Source organism: Tyto alba, unplaced genomic scaffold (genome assembly GCF_018691265.1).
Source record: "Tyto alba isolate M040663 unplaced genomic scaffold, T.alba_DEE_v4.0 Super-Scaffold_34, whole genome shotgun sequence".
In the NCBI taxonomy this organism is placed as follows: Eukaryota; Metazoa; Chordata; class Aves; order Strigiformes; family Tytonidae; genus Tyto; species Tyto alba.
Window position 1 is genome coordinate 1695293 of NW_024881309.1, and position 23335 is coordinate 1718627.

Sequence of the window (23335 nt, forward strand, 5' to 3'; positions counted from 1 at the left end):
ACAAGGATGATAATTTCTAGAGAGCCCAGGATACAAGCCAAAAAGAAAATAAATAAACCTATAAATAGATGGCTGGGTACTTTGCAGCAGAACACTGGAAAGCTGAGGCTGAAGATGCTGCTCTTGAATCCTTCTGCCCTCTTGATGACCTTAACATTGAAATGGTACAGGCAGATCATAAACAGCTGCCCAGTCTAAGAAATCGGGTGGGTTTTTTTCTGAGAAAAAGTTACTGGTCATACTTAAAAGACCTACAAGCCACACATAACGAGACCCTGTAGAAGTGAATGGAGGAGGAATAGAGGGGTTTGAACCCTCTCTGTGAAGGGTGAAGACAATTTTATCCTCGTTCCAGGCTCTACAGTCACCATTAAACGCCTGTGGGAACAGGTACATTCCGCATTCTTACAAATAACCCCCCCCAACATTTTATTTTTAACCATTTCTACAGCTGCTTCTTCAGCAAAGGAGCTAAGTCAGCCCCACTGAAGCCAATGCAAGAAAGGAGTTTGGACCTATTAATATAAAAGTGGTGATGAGTCGTCAAGGGATGGAAAATCTGGGCTTCCCGTCCCCAGGATGAAAAGGAACTTGTACAATTTAATTCATCCTCCTGTAAAGCATGAATCCCCCTGGTTTTGCATGCACAGGAGCGTGCAGGATGGCGGTCCCTGGGTTTTTGCCGTATTTTTGGGCATCTGGAGAGGAAACTGGTCATTCCCTCTTGATAAACGGGAACAGACTGAGCGTGCAGCCACGTGAAATGCACCCAATGAAATGCACTCTACTCTACGTGGAACGTCACTAAATCATCCCCTTAGCAAGTGCCTGCCGCCTCCTCTGCCTTCCTCAAGACCAGCCACAGACTCGTCCACGGCTTCACGCGAGCACAGAAACATGGATCTGATTACTTTTGTCCCCAGACTGAAATTTTAAGTAATGCTTTTAAAGAACCGTTTCTTCCTAATGACATGTTAAAGTTTTCTCCCAAGCAGAGTGGCCCTTTCTAAGGGTTTGCTTTTTTTTTTTTTTCTGAAAGACAGTTGCATGCAGCCTTTCCTCTGAAAACCGAAATAATTGTTTATTCCCACATAGAAACGGCTTTCACAGTTGCTTTGAAGCAAAAAGAAAAAACAAAACAAAACAAAATCTGTCAGGAATGTCTCCTACACAGATAAAATGAGGACTACAAAGCCCAGATGAAGAGACTTTGCAAAGCATCATCTGTTTTAGCAATACAGCAATAACCCTCTCTGTGCAGGACACTATTTTATTCACGCAAACCATGTTATTTTATTTAGGGGGCATGCAACATGCCTCCCCTGCCCATCCACCCAGGCTGGGGATTATTACCCCATCTGTGTTTCGTGCATGCGTTTGCCAAGCCTCGGTTCAAAATACACATTTTCTTTATGCTTCAGAAGCTAAATAACCAAGAAGCTTGATTTTAATCCCAAAAGAGCCAGTAGCCTTGCAAATAATCAACTGGGACTCCCCGAGAGCCCTGGGCATGCAGCATGGTCTGTCCTCCACGCCCCAGGTACCCTGCCTCCACCAAGCCCCACAGATGCCTCCTCTGCCCCTTTGAAGACCAAATCTGCTCCTCAGACCTGCCAGAAATTCCATTTTTTCCCCCTTTGAGCTTTTATAGCCTGCAGCTGGGTCTATCTGCGTCTGCTGTTAACCCTTCCTTAGCTATAACCCTGCTACACTCTGCTCCCAACTCAAGACCAGGATGGATGCTACAGCTAGAACATGCTCATGTCCCCAAAAAAAAACAAAGAAAAGGAGGTTTTTATGAACAGGGATGGATGTTTTCTCTTAGAACCCTCCTCCATCCAGCTCCATGAGCAATGGTTCCTTTCAAATCTAATTTATTTCAGAGTTCGAGGGCCAAGCAATCAAATTTCACCTCTTTCCAAAGATCTCTGTACCTGTTGCTTTCCCCCCAACTGGGAAATATATTTCAACAGCACAATCAGCCCAATCCCTTTATGAGCACCAGGCAATTCACTGGAAACTCCTAATGCAGATTAAACCACTTGGATGCTATTAATATCACCTCAGACTTTAACAAAACATCTCATCAGTCTTATTTGGGAGATCACCAGCATCCTTTCATCATGCAATGGGCAGCGTCGACTTTGAGGGATGCTGGGGAACCACCAGCAGTTCTCTTTAGGGAGGAAAAATGCCACATGAGATACCTTTCATTTATTAAAAATTCATATTGAGAAGGAAAGTAACTCCAGAGATGTCCATAAATAATCCGTGCTTGGAGGGTTTTTGGAAGGATTTTGTAATGTCAGCCCTTTATTGGGCTTTCCAGAAGCTGTGAAGCCCTACTAATTTGCTGCAAGAGTGGCTGTTGTTACTGCAGTGGATAATTTAGTGATGAGTTTGAAAAAGAAAGGGGTGAGCACCAAGAAAGAAATGCAACATGCTGGGAGTTTGCTGCTCAACATATGAGGCTCGGGAAGAATAAAGTATGGGTTTTGCTGCTTGTAAAACCTTCCCAAACTGCTCCTAGAAAGCTGGTGAATGGCGACACTGCAAGAAATTCAGCATGGAAGTGCCAATAATTAGTGTGGCAAAAGAATCATTAACTCCCCCAGGGCTCCAGCCCCCTCTTCTCCCTCAGAGCCAAACCTGGGCCAAGCAAATCCCCATTTAAAGCATGTTGTGCTAATTAAAAAGTCCCAGCCAAGACATGAGCAACTCTTAGCGGAAGAGATTGGCCACAGTTTCTTGCACAAAGCTCCTTCTGCTGCCCTGGGGTTTCCTATTTTGTCTCAAGTAAATGAAATAATAATAATTTTAAAAGGTTGAAAACCACAGGTTTAAAAGAGAACAAATTAGATGCAGAGAGTTGGGTAAAAAATGCTAGAGGGTCCCTGCAAGGCTTTTTTGCACTGTATTTTGGGGGGATTTGGATGTTAGAGGATTTGCAGATCCATCCCCCCCAGGAGAAGGCTGTGGATGCTCGTTACGCAAATAGGGAATGTGAAAGGCTGCCCATGGGAAGCATCAGTACCTGCCTGCTCCAAAGCCCTTTTGCATCGGATTCAGGCCCTAGCACAAAGCTGGGACTCTCCTCCTTTCACTCGAAGCCTTTGCTCCCAGGTCCGGGATGTTTTCAGCTCCCTCAACAATCCTGAATGCTTGCTGCTGTGCAAATGTCAGACCCTCCTCATTTATCCGCCCCTCTGCGTGGCTAAGCAGAAAAAAATCAAGAAAGTGGTGTTTTTATTTAGAAACCCTGTAATCAGAGCATGATATATAATCAGCGGGCTTAGGAAGAAAAAAGAAATATATCCCCAAGCAAGCCTCTGCAGGAAGGAGTTTCTTCAATTGCTTTTTTCCATCAGGCTCTATTTGTGTGCTAATTATCAGGAATTTGTTTTTCAGAGAGTTAAAGCAGCACCATCAAAACCTGCTGATATTGGAATATCCAGAGAAAACTCTTCATCGCGGACACAGGGAGCTGAGGCCCTCGCGGGGCAGTGGTCCCTGGATCCCAGGCAGCATAAGGAGAAATGGGGTTTTGCAGTAGTGACTTGCACAAAGAACCCTCAATAAATAACCTAAAATATCCCTGCAAGCAGACAAAAGCAAGTGGAAAAATGCCTGGTGACCTGCCTCGCAGAAGCAATTACAACCTCAGATGAGTTCAAACACAGAAACGCGGTTTCATTTCTCCTGCAAACCTGTAACCAGAAGGAGCCTTTTATTGACCAAGTTTTCCACCACGCGTGATGTGTGATATCCATCACACCACCCAGCCAGAGCCACCGAGGGCTGCCATCCCCGGGATCGATGCTGCCCTCGTTTATAATACGTCATGCTTTGGTGGGGGTCAGATCCACCTGACCTCCAAAACCTGCATCTTTTGCAACCAAAACCTGTGACTGTTTCTCCAAAAGCTGCATCTTACCAATGGGAAAATCCATGTAGCAGGGCCTCTTGCTGTTGCTAGAGCAGAAGGGGCAACTCTTCCCCCTTCTTTATCCTCTAAGAGGGCAAAAAATAGCTGAAAAAACAGCCTAAAGGAAGGAGATGCTGGTCAAATCTCATTTCAGCTGGAAATTCCTTTAGTTTTTTTCTGGAAGGGAATCTCCACATTGCCCATAAACACCCCATTTTTTTTCACTGCATCCTAAACCGTCCAGTTCTCCCTCATGTATTTTGCAGGGACAGAAAAACCCACATCCAGCCATCAGCTGCAAACTTTACAAACCCAGGCCAGCCTGAATTCACCCCAAATTCCTCTGAACACCGAGGTAACTATGCTCAGGGGATCACACCGAGCCTTTCGGTTCATCCCAACACCTTTTCCAAGCCCCCTGGCCCTGGAAATTTGCTTCTTTACTGCAAATATTCAAGGGACTATTTCTTTTTGCTGGCCTGGAGGCGAGCACACCGCAGCGTAAATGGATGAGCTGGATACCCTGTGCAAATCCTCTGCTCTCAGCCAAGAGGTTTTCCAGCACCACAAAACCACAAGGAATTCACCCAAGTCAAATATCCAAGTGGTTTAAGTGCAAGCGATGCACCCACAAAACATTAACTCTTTTTTAAACTATTTCACCCAATTCTTCCAAATGCAGAAGAAAAATAAGGGGAAGATGCTACTTACTGGTATTTTCACCTCCTCTGACTTAAAACTGATTTTATGTGGCTGCTATTGGGTAATGAATGAGCGCTGGCGATGTGGCAGAGGGATGCTTTATACAGCACCGCTGTAATAGAGGTTTTCTGTGTTAATTTTTGCCCCTTTCTCTGCACAATTGGAAAAAATCCCAGCTGCTTGGACCAGCTCCGACCTCCAAGTGCTCCTTCACACATGCGTTATTCTGATTGCTTTTATTCAGGGGCCCCAAGCTTCAAATCACTGTAGTAGCTGACTCTCTTCGAGGGGGAATTTATCTTCCCAGGAGAAGGACAATTCTCCATCCACACAATAGCTCTGTGATTGCCAACCATTTCCCCCCAGCCGTACTCGCTCCCCTCTTCAAATCTGACATATCTGCCATTTTCCAGCGTTTAATCTCTCTATTTACACGAACAATCAGGGGCTGGAGAGGAGGGGGAAGGCATATTTCAAGCCCAACTCGGGAAGTCACATCATGGGTCAACCTTGAGACTAAAAATACAAAATTGCAAATAAAATAAATGGCAGAGCCGGTGGTCACCAGAGTTTGCTTTTCACATCTTGCTGTTGCTGACATTTGGAAATAGCAGTATAGATATAAGTATACATATATATATAAAAGTATTTATATGTACATATATTTATGTTGGTTATATATTTATATATGTGTAACACCTGCAAAAGGCCAAAAGAGCTGCAGCAGCAGCTGATCTCTTGCTGCCAGAAACCCAAGGTCAAATCCTGCCTTGGGTGACAAATTTTGACAAACCCAAGGCAGGAAAGGAGGAAACCAAAAAGCTCTCCAAATGGAAAGGGAAAATGGGAAAGTTAGATTTCTTGGCCTGCCTGGACCCTCATCTCTCTCTCTCATTCTGCATTAAAAAAATGCAACTCTATCAAAACTGCCTCTGCAAATTCAGGGCTTTACTGACTTTTTGGAAGCTAAATTATCCATGGGTTGAACACACAGGTCCCAAGGCCCCTGGTAGGAGATGCTGAGGAAGATAGGATACATTTCTAGGAAAAACAGCTCTAAAAAACAACATGAAAAGGAGCCAATTTGGGTATATTCAACTGCAAAACCCGATTGCCAAAGCAGCCTGTCCCACTGCATTTCCAGTTCCTAAACCAAACTATCCCAGCTCTCCCAGCCACCTAATTGAGCAAGAGAAATATTGATTTTTACAGTCTATTTGCTAAATCACCCTGAACTCCCTCAAAGCAAAGGCAAGCCATCTTCATTAGACAATCTGCAGTTCTTCAAGCCTTGCAAATGTTAATGGTGACAGAAGAAACTCAATTTCCAAGCGGAAACTCTTAACTCATCTATTAAATACAAATCTTCATAACACCGATTACATACACCAGCAGCTAAAATCCCCACGTCTTGCCTGTAATTTTTCTAATAAACTTGAGCTGAGAATTGCAAGCAGGCAGTGGCTTTATTGAATAGATTTTGCTTGGGTTATTAGAGAAGTCATTAAAGACATTATAATCTGACTTACACATGGGTAAGAGTTGTGTGGTTGTGACAATTACAGGTAATGACTGGAGAGAATAAGATTGATAAGGAAAAGATTAAAACCAAAACGTAATTTGTTGTACCTTGCAGGGGGGATATGGGAATAATATATCAAGTAGCAGATTTAGGAGCTGGGTGGCTTTCCTAACTGTTTCACCTAAGAGAAATGTTGGTCAATTTTTCTCCAGGGGGCTCCAGAAAATAAAAATCCATCTGTCAGCAGTAAGCGACTGAGATGAATGAGGATTTAACAAGCACGAACACACCCGCACCTACACCCACTGCATTTCATGTGAAAAAAAAAGGTTATTAATGTCAAGTGCAATCTGATGTATTTTTGTAGGGCATTGAAATATTTTCTCCTAAATAGAGAGGAACTTATTGCCTGTTCTCCAGATTAACAAGACATATTTTGAGATGAAGAGACAAGTCAATTTTTGTTAATGATTTGAAGTTTGGGGTGTTTTTGTGCTCATTGTTAGCCTGAGTTCCCTGCAAACACATGTGCACGCGTTCAAGCAGCTGCAGTACATCTGCACACACAAGCTCCTAAGAGCCCAAAGTGACTCATTCATTGATTTTCCATCAGCATCAATCTATGCATTTTTATGCTGTCTCATGATACAATCTCCAGGGTCTGTCCTGAGTGTGGTTTTGGGGCTCATAGGGCAGAGCTCTCTCTTCCGTGGTCCCTGCACCACCGGATTCCCCCGCAAGGTGAACAGATTACAAAACCCACTAACCAATAACGTCTTTTCCAAGAGTTTTCCTGGTAAAATTCAGCAGAAAACTGGTGTGAAACAACTTCTGTAAATGAAAGCAAGCCTCAGTCTCACATATCTCGAGAGGCTTCTGTACAAGAGAGGATGTCCCGCAGTGAAACCCCCTATGAATTCCTGCTATGAGCACGCACTTTGGGGTGATGGATGGACATGCTAATGCATTTCACAGACAATTCCAACATAAATACAATGGAAAAGTCCAGGCTTGGCTGCATGGTTTTCCCAATAGGACCATGAGCACCATAAAACCATGCCAGCAGCAATGGTCCTTCCAGTGCAGCCCAGTCTCACTGGGAAACTGTTTTAAGATGCAAGGATAAAACACTTTTGGTGGGATAAGATGCACCCCCACCAGAAAAACTCTAATCCAAGGTTGCTTCCGTACAGACTCACAACCCCTTTGAGTGGGCAAGTCCCCCATGGCTCATCCAAGGTGGCAGAGCAAACCAGAGATGGACATGCAAACCCATGCTCGTGGCCCGGGCTTAGAGATGCTCTTTAAGCGGACTTTTTGTCCGCTATGACCTTGCAATGCTATTCCCTACAAGAAGAGGCAGCATTACATTTTTTGCCTCCCTGCAGACCACAAATATCTCCTGTATTTCTGTGACCCTGCAATGCGTGCTCAGAGAACACCCTTATTTATCTTGTCATTGAGAGCATTCCCCAAATGCTTCATTTCTGTCATGCTCTCCTCGTGCTGAATATATCCAGGGAGGAAGCAGTGTTTCAGCTCCAAGACTGGGAATTAGGCTGGATCCATTATCAGAAATGAATAGTGGTTTAGTGGTGGACTTGGCAGAACGTAACAGTTAGGTTGGTTAATGGTAGGACTCGATGATCTTAAAGGTCCTTTCCAACCTAAATGATTCTATGATTCTATGAAATATCACTTCGTTTATCTGCTCCCAGAAAATAGATAACTAATGTAGTATTGGGCCAATTGTGCTGCTCTGCAGCCAGCTAAAGGTAGGCAAGGTGCCCTGAGTAACCCTAAAAACCCACCACCCAGAAATACAACATATTTCGACACACGAGACAAACATCCCTTTTCATATATCCTAACCAAAAGGGATGTAAGCGTTATTGTGCATGATAACTTGCACGGGTATTGCTTTATTTATTCCACATGACAGGCATGCAGCTGCTTATATCCACAGGGAGAGCCATCCCAAATGGGCAGGATTATCTCTTTTTCTCAGTTGTGCCCATTGCAGAATCGATTCAGCCAACAACGTGTGAAACACAGTTAATGAGCTTGGGTTTCTGTCACCGTGGGTCACTCCAAGGATGAGATTTCCTACCCTCTGATGTGTCAATTTTCCACTTCCAAATTCCGTCTGAGTTGTGGAAACAGAGTATTAACAGCGATCCATGAGTATTAGCACAGAAGGAAAAATATTATCAGAAATTTGAAGTACTCATCCTTCTTTGGAATGAGCCTAGGTAGAATGAACACAATACTTTATAGCTTTAAAAGCAGACAAATGAAAAAGATGAAATGTTTTCCACAAGCAACATAACTTCAGCTTTGGCAGAAAAATGTTTTCTAGGCTTAGATCACAAAGAAATACAGAGCTTTACCAGTGGCTTTGATAGACAGAAAAAAAGGGCTTATTTATTAGAGGTATGACTGAGTCCAGGCAAATGCCCACTGTTATAATTTAGCATCCAAACAGAAAGAAGAGAGTCAGTTGATAGTGAATTAATTAAAAATTATTGTTTAAGCAAGCTACCGGGGCTATTTAAACTCCAAAAGTATCACTTGGACAGGATGTCTCTGGCCACTCCTCCAAACACCCGGGGAGGCAGGTCTCAAACAGAGCAGACAGTATCTCACTGCGATAGAGATCTGATGGGAAACCTTCTCTTCTGCTCACTCACTGCACAGCTTTGATCCCTGCAACCTTTTTAAGTGCAACGCAAACAACCACTTATCGCAGGTGGCACAAAACCAGACATATTGAAAAGCAATGATAATTTCCTCTGCTCATGCAGAAGCAAAGACAATATTGGTTTTCTGATCTGGGCTCCCACCTGTATTAATTGCAAATGCAAACGCTGAGAAATTTTTAAAAGCAATGTTGCAATCCAGTACAAGTGAGCACCAGCTACCCAGAGCGTTTGGTTTTAATAAACCAATCAACCCAAACCAGGGGGAGATGAAGGTGTTATGCAAACCATTAGCAGGCAAGGCACACGCACGCTGGCAGGAAGGCTCCACGGACCAGCACAGATTTTTCATCTGAAAGCAACTTCATCACTGAGGGAGTGGCTGACACAGCTGAAGAGCCGACAGAGATGTCACAAAGCTCGTCGATGGACGTTGGCCCTGGCTGAGGGTGATGGAAGAGCTTCGCTCCCATTTGAATGGAGGGAATGGTTCATAATTCAGCTTATAAACCCCTGCAGGCTCCTGCTCCTCGCTGGAGGTAGAGGTGCTACCCCATAGCAAGGGCAGGCAATGAGCTGCAGGGAGGATGGGTGGTCAGTTGCTCAATGCACCAACAAAACCCCCTGGAAAGCAGCTTGGGAGTGAACAGCTTTGCCCTAGTGTCCTGGGTCTCATCCAGTTTAGACTTAAAAGGTAATTTTTCCCTCCACTAAGAATTCCCTTGCTATTTTCTATTGGCATCATCACTGCTGAAATAAACTTAATGGTGGAGACTTTGCTCCACCCGAGATGGGATCTCAGCCCCCAGAATAACTCCCTTGTTACCCCAGGAGGAAGGCAGCAATGCTTCCTGCAGATGTTGGGAGGCACTCAGCCATGGATAACAGGGAAGTTAAGGTCCCAGCTCTGCAATTTAAATATATCCTCTCCCTGGTACCCCTCCTCTGACTTCATAGTTGAGCTGGAAGCACCGAGCAGTCATGTCATACAAGAATTTAAATCCAGGAAGGGGAACTCCATTGCTCTAAGTTGTGGTGGTGACTCGTTAGGATACCTTAATTTTCCTCCTTGAGATCACCCAGATCATCCCGAGGGCTGCACGGAGAGCACGGTTACAGCCTTACCGTCTTCAGCAGCGTCCGGTTGTCCCTGAGGCTCCCCACCATGCCAACAAAGGAGACACCGAACATGGTGAAGCCCAGCAGGAGGAGGATGATGGCTGGAGCCAGGAAGATCCCTTCCAAGGTTTTGTGCTTTTGCCTTTCCACTTCGGCATAAATCCCAACACACAGGATCACGAGGCCAAGGATCTGCAAGGGAAGCATGGGATGGGATTCAGAGTCCAACGGGGAAAAAGCAGAGGCTTCGAGGGAGAGGTGGACGTAGAAGATGTCCAGGAAAACCCACACAACTCCAGGACATTTAACATCCAATTCCAAAGGGTGCTTTCAGCCCCTGGCACGTCCCCTTTGCTCAAGGCTGGGCTGGTCTTCCTCTGGCTGGGAAAGCACGATCAATTTAGCTTCAAGCTAGGTTTTGCTAGGCTTTTCCACTCCCCTCCCTGCTTGTATCTTTATGGAAGTTCATCTCGGCTGTTGCCTTGGGTTTGAGAGACCCAGAGGCTGATAGTCATTAACACCAACAGTCCACCCTCCCAAACTCTACCCTTAGCCAGCACGATCCCCAAAACTACTAATTTCACTCCATCATTTTTAAACCTGGCTTGAGCATCGATTTGCACCCAAGCCCGCGGCGAGCTGCTCGCCCTCTCTTCTCACGTCAGCACCAACAATTAGAAACAAAGCTAACTGCACCATTATAAAGCTCTTTTGATCCCTGGATGAAAAGTGCCATAAAGAAAAGCAATGGATTATTTATGACAACCTCCCTCTCCTCTCTCCCCCTTCAGTGAAACAGCTCTAATTGAAAAAGAGATACTAACGATGCCGGGATAAAACAGGGTTCTGAAAAGGGCTGTTCACATCCCTTCAGCTCCTTCAACATCAAAGCCATCATCACAATCCCAAGCGTTTTGTGCTGTCAGGAGCCGTTCGCATCGCGCCCGTCGGCCCCGCGGCGCAGCCGGAGGTGAGCGGCTTCTCAGCCGACACCGAGCTGACACCTGAAAAGGTCAGCGAGGAAACCAAGGAGCATCTGGAGCCATTTTCATGCTGACTCTTGCAGCCCTCCCCATCCCAAATCACATCAGGAGGCTCCTCGGGGAAAGCCCCCGGCTGCAGACACCCACGCTCAAAGACCTACATCTCCAAAGAGGAGAAAAAACCCCTCCTTTTTTTGCTCTTCCTCTGTTGCTTTCACCTTTCCAAAAGGCTTCATTGCTCCTAATGAGTTCACTCAAACTCTTCCTGCTAATTCATGTTGACAATTCAATCCTTAATTTTCATGCACAATCTTTACTTTTTGGGGGGGTTGATTTTATTTTCTTCTCTACTCTGCCTGGACACTATTTCTGATGCATTTTTGTAGCTAGCTTATGTCTGTCAATCACTGCTTCCAGGCTCGATCTCTCAGAAAGTGAAATTTAGACTCATGATATTTTACAGACACTTTAGTTATTTGAAACTAAACAGGCAGGCCTATTTCTGATAACAGGCTTTTAATCACGGATTCATCTTTACATTCTATTTTAAGCGTCAGGTTGGTGCGTTGGGATTAGTTTTGATTTAATGTTTATCTCTTATACGGTGTCCCAGGAAATACATTTAGCTTTGAAGGCGGGGGGTAGACATTAATGCACACCATGCGTCCCCTGCTAATCCCCGCCGTTCCTCCCATGTGCCAATCAGAACCACTTTCTCCGTTCTAATTAATCCATCTGCAACGCGAGCGAGGGAAGAGATCACGGGAAGACCACGGAGCAAACCCAGGAGGGGGTTCGAAGGCTGGATGCTTGAGGGGCTGAGGAAGCAGCATGCATGGGACAGGCTTCACCTGCTAGCAAGGGAGAGAAACCAAGGAGGGTCTGCAGGATGGACAAGTGCATTACTTAAAAAAGGCTTTTCCAGGGCTGAAAAGTGTCCTTGAAAAATTTAAAGCACGTGGCATGCGTGAGGATGCTGCAGAGCAGTGCTGGTCCATCCTCCCAGCACCGCCCTGGCCACCCCTGTGGCAGGGAAACCCCCCCCCCCCAGTGCCATGCATCACACCCCGCTTTTTCGGAGGGGGCCATGCACCACTTATTTGCCATGCAAACGCAACGAGGAAATGCAAGTGCAATGGGGAAATGGCACTGCATGACACGGGAAGATACTGCTGGCAACCCACGCCACACTGCACGGGTCTTTTGGGGTTTCATTGCTTTAAAAAGGCTGCGTGCTCTGTATGCGCAAACAACTCAGACTTGTCCCTGGGACTAACAAGCAAATATTGGGCTGATCCACCTGGATTTTTTTGCTCTCTCCTTGCTTAGCTCCTAGTTTAAGACGTCACCCAGCCCCCTGTAACTTGTTTTGCTAAGGACGACTGCTGCAGGGTGGACTCCACAGCCCATCTCCACACCCCACTGGCTAAACAGCAACCCCCAATTAAAAAAAAAAAAAAAAAAAAAAAAAGAAAAAAAAAAAAAAGAAAGAGTTGCTTCTACTCAAAGTAGCTTAAAGTACAAAGAAAGCATCTTGCAAAGCAACACACACCTCAAGGAATGGAATGGATATACTGGCATATCTCCCAGCAGTGGCAGATTGCAAGGGAAGGCTCACTGGAATATAATGAGTTTTGGAAGGACAAGCAGGGAGCGATGCTGTTGCAAGATGGGTGGCAGAAGGTTTTGGACAGAAAATAGCTGGAGAGAAAGACCAGCATTCCCTGAAAAGTGGCATTTCTGTGAACAAATGGTAGATTTGAAGCAAATGGGTGATGTCAACGTTTTTGCCAGGACCTACACAGCACCGTAAAGAACTGCAAGGGAAATAGCCATGTATTTCATCAAAAACCTGATCATCCTGTCCCACTCTGGCCGGAGATGAGTATCAAAAGCAGCAGGAAAAGTTTGCATCACCCCTTGCGAAGCCTGGCGGCCTTGGTTTCCATCACTGGGTTTCTTGGGCACGGGGGGTGTGGTTTTGCCATACAAATTCAATCAGCACAGATATTTTTGATTCCTGGCGTCACAATCCTTTTCTACCACCCACACTCGATGACACGGTAAAGGCGCATAATGAAGTTTGCTGGTAAATCCTCTGTAGTTACATATTAATTGCCCAATGATCACTTTAATAACAGTGCAAACACCAGGACAGCAGCTGGTAATTACAACTGCTCTGCAATGCATTTAAGAGAAAAAGCAAATCTGCATTTACCCTCTAAGGAGAGGATAATTACCCCATTTCTATAACCACATGATCGAACCTTCACCATGGGGAAAGCCAAGGGGGTGGCTGCAACTCTGCCAGATCTTATGGTGAAGGTGTCCTGCATCAATTCTCCTCTTACAAACTGGGGAAGGAAATTGCCTTCGGTTTTCATTTCAGCCCTGCGTGATTTTAGTGCTTCTTGGAGTTTGTAGGAGCTGAGCGGGCAGGGGATGGAGGGCAGCAAGCAGCCGCCCCGGGATGTCCAACCTCTATTCCCACCCCAAAAAGGACTCCTGTGATGTGCTCTCCTCCCTTCCTCCCATACTCCTGGATAGATAAAAGTGCAAACTTGAATTTCTCAGCCTGATACAAGTTACTATGTCCAACTTTTCCCCCCAGATGGGATTTTAGCAAACTCTGGAACCACAGTTAAATGTGAGGCTGTTTCCTGACAGAGTCGGGAAGACCCGACATGTTGCACTGCGCTGTGATAAGGCTTTTGTGCAGCCCCCTCGAATCAGAGCTGACACCAAGAAGCAAAACGACTCAACAGAGCAGAGACCAGGGAATTTTAAACCTTCAGGGGATGCTACAAAACCTGACAATTTAAAGAGTGTTTTTTCTCTGGGTGATGAGGAGATGCGGTTCTGCCCGAGCTCCTTCCCCATCTTTGCAGCCCATTTCCAAAGCTTCTTCACTCCAACCTCGTCTCTTCTTAATAGGGTAACAGATGTTGGGTTTCCTCTCCAGGCATTTCTCCATCTATGGGCAAGGACAGAGTTGGAGAAGGGGGCTGAGGACCTGGGAAGAAGAGCTAAAGCTGCAAGTTACTGTCCTACCGATTGCAGAGTCACTTAGAGATGTGGAGGTCAAGAAGTAGGATGAGAGGCGATAAACGAACAGAAAATAATATAATACACAGATCTGATTATGCTGGCAGGGTTTCCGGGCTGCCAAATAAGTGGCTTGAGCTTGCAGCTAACCCACAGATGGAGTTTGCAAAGCTCTCTCTGGTGCTCGTGATTGCTTCTCCATCCTTGCATGACTTGGCTTTGGCACAGAGATAGCTACCCGATGCTAACAAGAGATGTGCATAATCCTACCACTTCTAACTAGAGACGTGGCCAGTCTTACCCTGTCATAAAAATCCCACTAAATGCCTAAGAGATGCCATATTCCCCTTGTCCAAGACCCAAAAGACCCAAGGAGTTACTCCCGGACACCTGCCGGGTACCACGAATCCAAGGGGACGTTAACGCGGCTGAAGCAGCACAACCTCGAAGGCTGCCAAGGGCCAAGCAGCAGACATGGCTCGTTCCAGGGTGAACAGCATTAATTGGATGAGTCAACACCGTGCTAACAAGAGGCAGGAATTTCTCCTTATTCGGGAACACCAAGAAGTCACGATGACGGTGGCTTCAAGCCCACACAGACCCCGGCAGCCAGATTACATGAGTCAGAGCACAGGTCTGGGGAGGAGCGAAGGGAACGGGGCATCACTTCATTCTCCATCCAAGGTGACCAAAGGTGCAAAACTAAAGGCAAAACTCTTGTGTTGTCAAACCCCAGCTCACAGCAAAATCGTTCTTCCCAGATTTTGAAGACCCATCTGCTTTCAAATTAGCAGACAAGGCACTCTTGCTCCTCCTCAGAAGATTTTATTGTAACATGCAGGCACATTACAAAAAATCTGCAATATAGAAAGCGCTGAATGCTTTCAGTCGTTAAAAGACAGAATCACAGGTTTAATATCACAGCGATTAAAAACATCGTATAATGCTTAACTGCCGATGGTACATAAGAAGATAAAAAAATATGCTTTTATAAGGGTCAATTAAAATAGCAGTTTCCAATTTTATAGGAAAAGTAAAAAAAGCAGCACTTCTTTTTGAAAAGAAAGCTTCAGATCTATGCTCCACTGAATCCTCACCAACAAGGACTAAATCTACCTGTATAAAACCAGCTGGTCCAACCCACACCACCTGAATGCCTCTGCCCTTTGCTCTGTGTCTGGTTTAAAGCCAGTCTCTGGCTTATCCCACACTCTTTTACTGATTTTCCTACCTATAAATAGGCATTAGATTCAGTTTTCTGCAGGCTGGGGCAACTCTACGCTAGAAAGTCGTGATGCATCTCACCTCAAACCTCCTTGATCCTTCATGGTGAACCAATTCAAGTGTTTTTTCACTGAATTTTTACCCGGGGGGAAGTGTGTGTTAAATTTTTGAAGCCTACATGCAACACAAGCGAGAAGTTCCTACACAATCATTTTTTGTCGAGCACATTTGGTCAGAGTGAAACCCAGCCCCGGTCACGTCTGGTTAACGAGGCTTTGAAGGATTCGGCAGCGCTGTTGAATTAATACAGTGGCAACATGTGCAAATGAGGCCAGAAGTAGGTCAGGCAGCTGAAAAGCTCGTGGGAGCCACGCGATCCGTATGGATTCGATGGGGCAATGTCCCCTCACAAGAACCATCCCAGGACTGAAGGCAGGCTGGGTCAGAGCGATTCAAAGTGGCTTTTTTGCAGCTATTTTCCAGCCACCAGGAAATCGTTGCGTCTCTTCTCGCTGGCAGACTCACCAGGATGCCCCACTGAGCCCTGCAAAATGTCTCAGCGATTAATAAGCATCTGGCATTGAGACTGCCCCACAGTTAAACTACATTTGCAAAGAGCAGCCCTGACCTGGGTTCAGATTAATGGGGAAAAAAAAATCCTGCACCTCCTTCCCATTCCTACAGCTGCTTAAAGGCATTTGAGGAAACCTTAAGCCAAGCAAACTTCAGTTCTTTAGGTTTTCCTGTGGATTAACTTTGCCAGCAAAAATACTGCACTATCTTTACCCAAAAATTCAAACCACAGCCACAAATGGGTTAAGAAATCTGGATTTTTTTGGTCTCCCTGGGTGCAGTGGGAGGGTCCTGGCCAGCCTGTGGGGAGATACTCAAGTCTCCTCGCCCCTTGGGAGCCTTCCTACCCATAAAGCTATGAGGAAATCAGTGAGATATTGTACAAAAACCCTCCTTATTTTCTTATTCTCATTCATGCCCTGGGGTGGGCACAAGTCATACGGCGCAGCGAGACAAGAGGCTTTGCTAGGGAGGGTGAGTGCTGCCTTCCCAACAAGCTTATTCATTAAAAGAGAAAAAAAAAAAAAAAAAAAAAAAAAAAAAGGAAATAAAAAGTATTTTCAGTCTCTGCTTGTAACCCCGTTTATCATTCACAGCCTGTCTGGGAACTCACGCAGATATTTCTGCAATTACACCTATACAATTAGATACACATACCACTATACACACCCAGCAGGCAGCCGTGCATGGGGCAAAGAGGATTATTTAAACCTCAGGAGGAAATATCTGTAAATATGGATTGGATTATGCAAGATTAACCCTAGGAAGATGCGAACTTCATATCTCGTGCATCAACTGAGGATGCACACACCCAAAGGGAGGGGGAATTTCTTGCACCTCCCAAGTTCCAGGGAAGCCTCACCCCAACCGTAGGTCAATGATTCAAAACTGCTTAAAAACAAGCTTTATTTTTTGCTCTTGAAATAAGCAACCTGGCTAAAATACCTGCCACTCGATGTCTGCTTTTGTGCCTCGTCCCTATTGAATGAATAAAGGCAACGGCTGAGATGGGCAGCGGGGATCTGGCTGGCAACGCTGCCCTACGGGTGCTTGTGTGATGAAAACATTAAATTTCCATGTTTATGTTCCAAAATGCCTTGAAACGTGACTCACTGCCACGAGGGATTTACAAGAGCGGCGCTGAGGAAGGGCAGTCCCAGGGGAAGTGCTCTTAAATCCACCCAAACCTGCAGTTTCGCCCAAGATTGCCCATTTTGGACCCGGCTAGCACCAAGCACGAGGGGCTTCGCAGCACCAGGTTTCACCGCAAGGATTCGATGCCTTGGGAAGGGGAAATTTTGACACTGAACAGTAAAATCCAACCCCCCGGGCGTGGTACGGTGGGGGGGGAAAGGCCAGGAAGGACAGAAAAGCAACCGGAGCACCTACCGAGAAGAGGGTGGCGTAGGTGGACAGAGCAAATTTGACGCTGTAGTAATAGAGGTGGGGATTTCGGCACTTGGAGGCTTGAGCCATCCTCGCAGCTCCGGCAAGAGGGGTTTGCTGCCTGCCCGGCGGACCCTCCCCACGCCGGCCGGCTCCAGCCCCCCCGCTGCCGAGCCCAAAAAGCAGCGTACACATGCACACAGGCGAGCCTTGAACTTGAACTGCTCGCTCCAACTTCCGCCTGGCAGGAGAGCCAGCAATTAGAGGGAAGGCAGCAGCGGCCAGCGTTAACCCTTTCCTGAGTTTGTCGCTTGGTTTTGTTGCTGAGAGCAACAGCAAAGCTCTGTTTAAAGGGGGGGGGGGGGGGGGGTTTACTCCAACCGTGATTTCAGAGCTTGGTGCGCGGGCGGATCTCTAGCAAATTTTTAACGGCACATGTGTTGCAATCGGGGGCTTCTGCCCTTGTTGGTGCGCTGAAAGAGCCTTGCAGCCATCCCAGGAGCAATCCTGCAGCAGCAAAGAATGTAGTGCCAGCCCCAAAATCTAGCGAGAACAGGGACAGATGCCCCCAAGGCAGTCGCTCAGAGCCCAGGACTGGAGAGCAATGTCCAGATTTAGCTGCCGCAGCTTGCTACTGTGCGCAACACCTCCCTTCCAACACCACCCTGAGCTGCCCGCTGCTCGCATGAGTAGGAAGAAGGAAAGAGAAATTATTACACCCAGGCTCGGTGAGGTTTAATGCTTGAAAGAAAAGGTGCGGGGAGCAAGAAACCCTCACTGGGAGACCACTCATGGAAGGGTTGGTACAGCCATACAAACATAGTGCTAGAGAGGGTAAGAATGATGTTTAATGAAAAGAGCAGAAACAGGAGCTTGGAAAAGCTGCATCTGCAGTTGGTCTTCAACGATGCAAGGAAGCACCCAGCAAAGAGGGGCACCCTTTGTTTCTGCAGCTTGACTCACTGCGGATCAGAGATGGGAAGAAAAAGGGGCACCGTCTGCAATACTGTATGTTGAAAAACCCCAGCTCTTGGGAGGAAGATGCTGCTTCTCTCTGGGGTAGCCAATGGAGAATTTAAAGCAAGGTTTGAAGAAATAACAGTGACTCAGGGCTACACCCAAAGATGTGGGAACTGTATTTACACGGCTCTTAGCAAACAGAATAATTCAGTGCAGCAGAAGAGATTATATCCCTTTCCTTTAGTATATAAGCTGCAAGAGTCCAAGCAGAGATGGGATGAGCTATAGGATCTTAAATGGCCGGCAGATTCCAAATGCTGAGGACTTTATGCTTCAGGATACGATGACAGAGTGAAACACGTCCCCAAAATTACGTCTGGACATGATTTAGCTACAGCTGGCTGTAATCAGGCTGAATGAGCAAAGAGAGCTGTCAACATTTCTCCCCATTTTTTTTAAACTAATCTAAAATGAACTGTCAGTGTCTCGGAGCCTGGTTTATACCAGCACTTTCCATTTTGCTAACACCCAATGCCGCTGGTGCTGTGAACACCCATGCAAAGGAACAAAACAGCAATAGTATTGCCAGCACAGAGCGCTTCTGTTTACCAACATTTGCTTGGAATAAGAAACCCCAACACCCAGCACTGAGGAAGAGACCTCTAGGGAGACGTATGATGTATTTCCCCCGCTCTTTCTTTCCTTTTTGAAGGATGCTGCAACCAGGAGAACGGTCAAGCAAAAAAAAATTACCCAACTGCCTCCTTGACTTTTCTCTTGGTTTTCTAACCGCTTTCCATCAGGTTTGGCTCTGCAGTGGCACAGGGATCGCAGGGCTTATTTTCAACTCATTGCAGAGAGAAATCTTGGCACCTAGTGACTAACCCTCTGTGCGTTCACCTATGTATATAATAAGCTTTCTTTTCTTTAATTCAGAAGTTAGTGTGCAAAAGAAGAAAGGAGAAACAGTATTTCCCTACCAAACCAGGCTGTGACACAGCTAAGGGATGTCCGAAGCAGCAGATTTAAACCAGACAAACCATCAGGTCCACAGATAATGCTCAACATTGCCTAAAATTTCCATGTTAATTTGAAGCCACATTTAAGCAAATGATTCAGCATAAAGTTCATCCTAGGTTTTAGGTGTAATTTCAGGCTCTCTCCACATCTCCACTGAATCCCAGGCAAACCCCAAACCTTCAGCAGTATAAATCAGGCCACAACACCGCAAGCACATCGCAGGCTCTTCCCCAGCACTGTTTCCCGGTCTGACAGTAATTAACACCTAATATTCTGCAAGCAGTTAATTATGCCATACAACTCATTCCTAAAAAAAACAGATTTGTGCCTGCAGGGATGGGAACAGCAATGAAACTCTTCCGCTACTTCTACACAACACCATTAATGCACTCAAGAAAGGAGAGATTTGCTTTCCATGGCGCTGATTTTCACTGTTGCTCAGACCTCAGGCCAGGAGCACTGCTGGTTCAGGGACACACACGAAACGGGAATGATTTTTATTTCCCTTAACAATTCCTTAATTTGAATAAAAGCACATTTGCAAAAGCAGTGGCAAGTCCTTCTCCCAGCTCCCACCCTTGTGCGTACCTGCAGGAATTCTGCATTTTCTCTAGCAAGGAAAAATTCACTTGATGTCCAAAGATCTTTAAGTTTTACTTCTTTTTTTTTTTTTTTCTCCTAAGCAAATAAAACTTTATACCATGCTTTCTGCAAAAGAGAAGATAAAGAACAAGCAATCTTCCAACAGCGCAAATACATATGGATGCTTTGCTGCTGGCATCTATAGAGATGCACTCAGAGATGAGTGGACAGGAACCAACCTTAAATCATCCATTTATTTATACTAATGTTACCGTAATGGATAGATAATGCACAAGCCCTGCTGGACACAAGGGAGAGGCCGGCGTAGCTTTCAAAAAGCTTAACATCAAATGGAATAAATTCTGCAGTCCAAATTTAAACAGGATTTGAAACCTTGTTCTGTTTAACATCGCTCCGGCACGATGCTCTCAGGGTACAGAGGGAGCAGGGAAGGGTGATTGGAAAAGGGTGGGGTTTATTCCTGAATATTTTTTTCCCCTCTGGCACTGCTGCTGGAGCTTGGGGAAGGTCGTAGAGTGGCTTTGCACATGGGGAGTCAACAAGCCCTTATTTATGGATTTTAATCATTAACATGACACTGCTTCTGGCAGCATCAGGTCCAGGCAATCATTAACTACAGGAAGAAATGACTCAGACACTGTTTAACACTCAAGACCAAGAAAGACCCTTTGAACCACTGGACATCAACCAGCAGCCAAAATTTGGGGGTTTACAGCCCTTTGAGGGGGTGATGCTGTTGCTGGAGAGAGATTTTCCACCGGCAGAGCCTTGTCCCCCTCCAGTGCCCAAAGGATGGGGGTTCCCTTCTCAGCCCACAAATCACCTCAGGCTTTACAGGCAGAACATTTCCTATAATAATCCAGTGAAACCAAAACCTGAGGCTGCAAGAAAACACGCCAAACTCTCCCAGGGACCAAGTCGTGCTATTAATGTGCCCTCGGCAGTGCTTCAGTCAGCTCTGCATGCAGACAGCATACCAAGCACCTTCAATAAAGATGTCACTTCTTCCCCCAAGCAGGGCTCCCCAGCATATTAATTGCAAATCACTTGCACGGTGAGCTTGACCAGCCCAGGCACCCAACTACCACTCAACTTTGCAGATGAAATGTTGTCCCCCAGCAGCACAGAGAGGACCTTAAGCAGGATTTGGTGGTGTTTTGGGGTAAGGAGGGGACCCAGCTGCCCCCATGCAAGGGGAGTTCCATGCACAAGCAGATATGAACCCTGTGCAAGAAGCCAGAGTGGGGGAAAAGGGGCTTGGGGAGATCTGGGGCTAAGTTTCACAGTCAGAAAACTGTATCTGGGGCCTGAATGAGATCCATGGAATGATTTTGCTAAATTGCTAGATGGAAGCACCTGCAGCAGGCTGCCTGCTCTTCACAGAGCCCCAGCTCCAGCCCTCAGCCCAAACTGGGCAGCCTGGGCCCCCCTTAGCTCTACCCCGGACTGGGTCAGCCAAAAAAAAACATCCTTAGCAGCCCCAAAACTCATTTAAATGGAATAAGAATGGCCAGCTTGCAGTTGGCAGTGTTAAGGGAATAGCCAGTATTTGCTCCTTCAGTGTCTGGGTTCACCGCCTTAATGATGACCGTTGCATAAATTAATTAGTGAGGCTTTTCATAGGAACCTGCTGCAATTCCCTAGAGCCAAGTAAGGACTGGGAAGTGCTAATTTAAGGTTTAGCACTTCAGCCCAGGCAAGCTGCCCACATGGGCACGCTGCAGGGATGGGATCCATCCTACCCTCTCCAATCCCAGGGAACAGCCGCATGCCACAGCCTTGCTCCATCCTTTTTCAGACAGACATAAAAGCACCCAAATTATAGTCCCTGCCAACTAATTTAACATTTAATTGCACTAAAGCAGTGCTGTTGTCACTCTCATCTGCGCTCCTTTTGCAAGCAAGCCATGCTGAACATCCTACATGGGAAAAAGTTTTGCAGATGAACAGTAAAATGGGTTTAAACGGCAAACTCCCTCCTCGTCTCCAGGCTGCCAAACCACATTACACCCCCTTTGCTGATGAAGGGTTTGGGTTTACTCCCTGTCTTACCAAGGCTGCAGAAAGTAGAAATTTTACTCTTCCCTGCAACTTCATTAGCAAATATTTGTGCTCATCTTAACCTTATTTGCAAGCTTTGATGTAGGATTTCTCAGGCTTTATTTGACCACTTTGGCCTGTGCCTTTTAGTGCTGACATTTCTGGTGTGACACCTCCACACTCCTAAGAATTCCTTATTTAAAAGCACAGGGTTTTATCTTCTCATGATTTTTCTCCCTGGATATATTCTCAGGGCTAGTTTTTCCATATTCATGGACAACAGCAAGTCCCAGGTCTTTCCAACTCTCCATCTGTCCCGCTGGAAAGAAATTTGCCAAACACTTTTTACACCCAACGCTTGAGCTACATGCAGAAATCGTTTCTCTTTATTGGGCCATAAATAAACCAAGCTGCCGGTTTCCAAATTAAATCCTACATGTTGCACACCAAGTCCAAGCTATATTTAAGCACCAGATCCCACATTACACACTTCCCTCGGCTTCGTTACCCCCTCCTACAGCAGCTGAAAGCACCAACCTGTTTAATAAACACAGCAGCAAATGAAAAGACCTTCCGCAGTGCAATTGCATTACTCGAATGACAACTTGGCCTGTATTTTTTTTTTCCCAGGCAGGCATTGATTAGAGTGGAAAATGTTAATCCATAGTGCTGCAAACCACGGCGCAGCTGGTTTGCTACGACCGTGAGCGTGGCAGCCATAAAGAATAAAGTGAGCAGCAGGGGGGTGGGAGGAGAAATCGCTCCAAGGAGTTAAGATAATAAGCAAGCAATGCTGGATGATGATGAGCAGGAATAAAACCAAAGCATTAATGTGCAATTTTCTGATTTGTAAAACGCTCTGGTTACATGAGGAGGATAGGAGCAGGGTTCGGAGGTGCCAGGCTCGGCATCTCGCTGCAGCCACTGTGCCCACGCCCGTGGTGAAAGCGATGTGGAGAAGAGGAGTTGCTCACTCCTGTGGCCCGATCACACTCGAGCATCTTCCTGGGTCAGCATGGGTCTGCGGAGCATCATTTATAACAACAAGGGACAGAGCGGTCTTCCCCAAACCCACATTATGATCCCCTCAGGAAGCGACTGATACTCCTGGACTCCACATCTCCAAAGTCCTGCAATTTAATTAGAGAAGGTGGGACAGCATTGCCTTCCACGGGGTATTTGCAAGGTTCGTATGTGCCCAGAGTTTCTGCTTCCTTCCTTGCAGCTCCTAAAGGCCCCATTCACTGAGGTCACTTTTTTTTTTTTTTCCCCCTACTCCCCCACTTTTTAACTGTCATAGTGTCTCTTCTCTGACCACTTGCTCTGCTGAGCTTCAGTGTTAGAGCTATGTAGGTGGATGCAAATGCACAGAGCTCAGTTGGGTTAAAAAAAAAAAGCCCACACAGACGCAGCGGGATATCTGAGAGATACTGCTTCAGAAAAATATCACTTATAATCTGGGCTAGTACATGCCAAAGGGTACAGAGACTGCCAGGCTTAGAGCCCCAAGAAATCAGGTTTTTCCGGTAGAGAA

General features: G+C 46.0%; 1 protein-coding gene across 2 annotated transcripts in view; it reads right to left on the reverse strand.

Annotated features, from left to right (window-relative positions):
* Positions 1 to 17390, reverse strand: part of LOC104361308 (tetraspanin-15) — a 44746-nt gene extending 27356 nt beyond the window's left edge. For both annotated transcript variants that reach the window (XM_009967461.2, XM_032985181.2), the window contains exons 1-2: positions 17182 to 17390; positions 9974 to 10159 (exon numbers count right to left, since the gene is read on the reverse strand). In XM_009967461.2, the coding sequence (XP_009965763.2) occupies positions 9974 to 10159; positions 17182 to 17373 (378 nt within the window). In that variant the 5' untranslated portion in view covers positions 17374 to 17390. The remainder of the gene's footprint in view (positions 1 to 9973; positions 10160 to 17181) is intronic.
* Positions 17391 to 23335: the final 5945 nt, after the last annotated feature.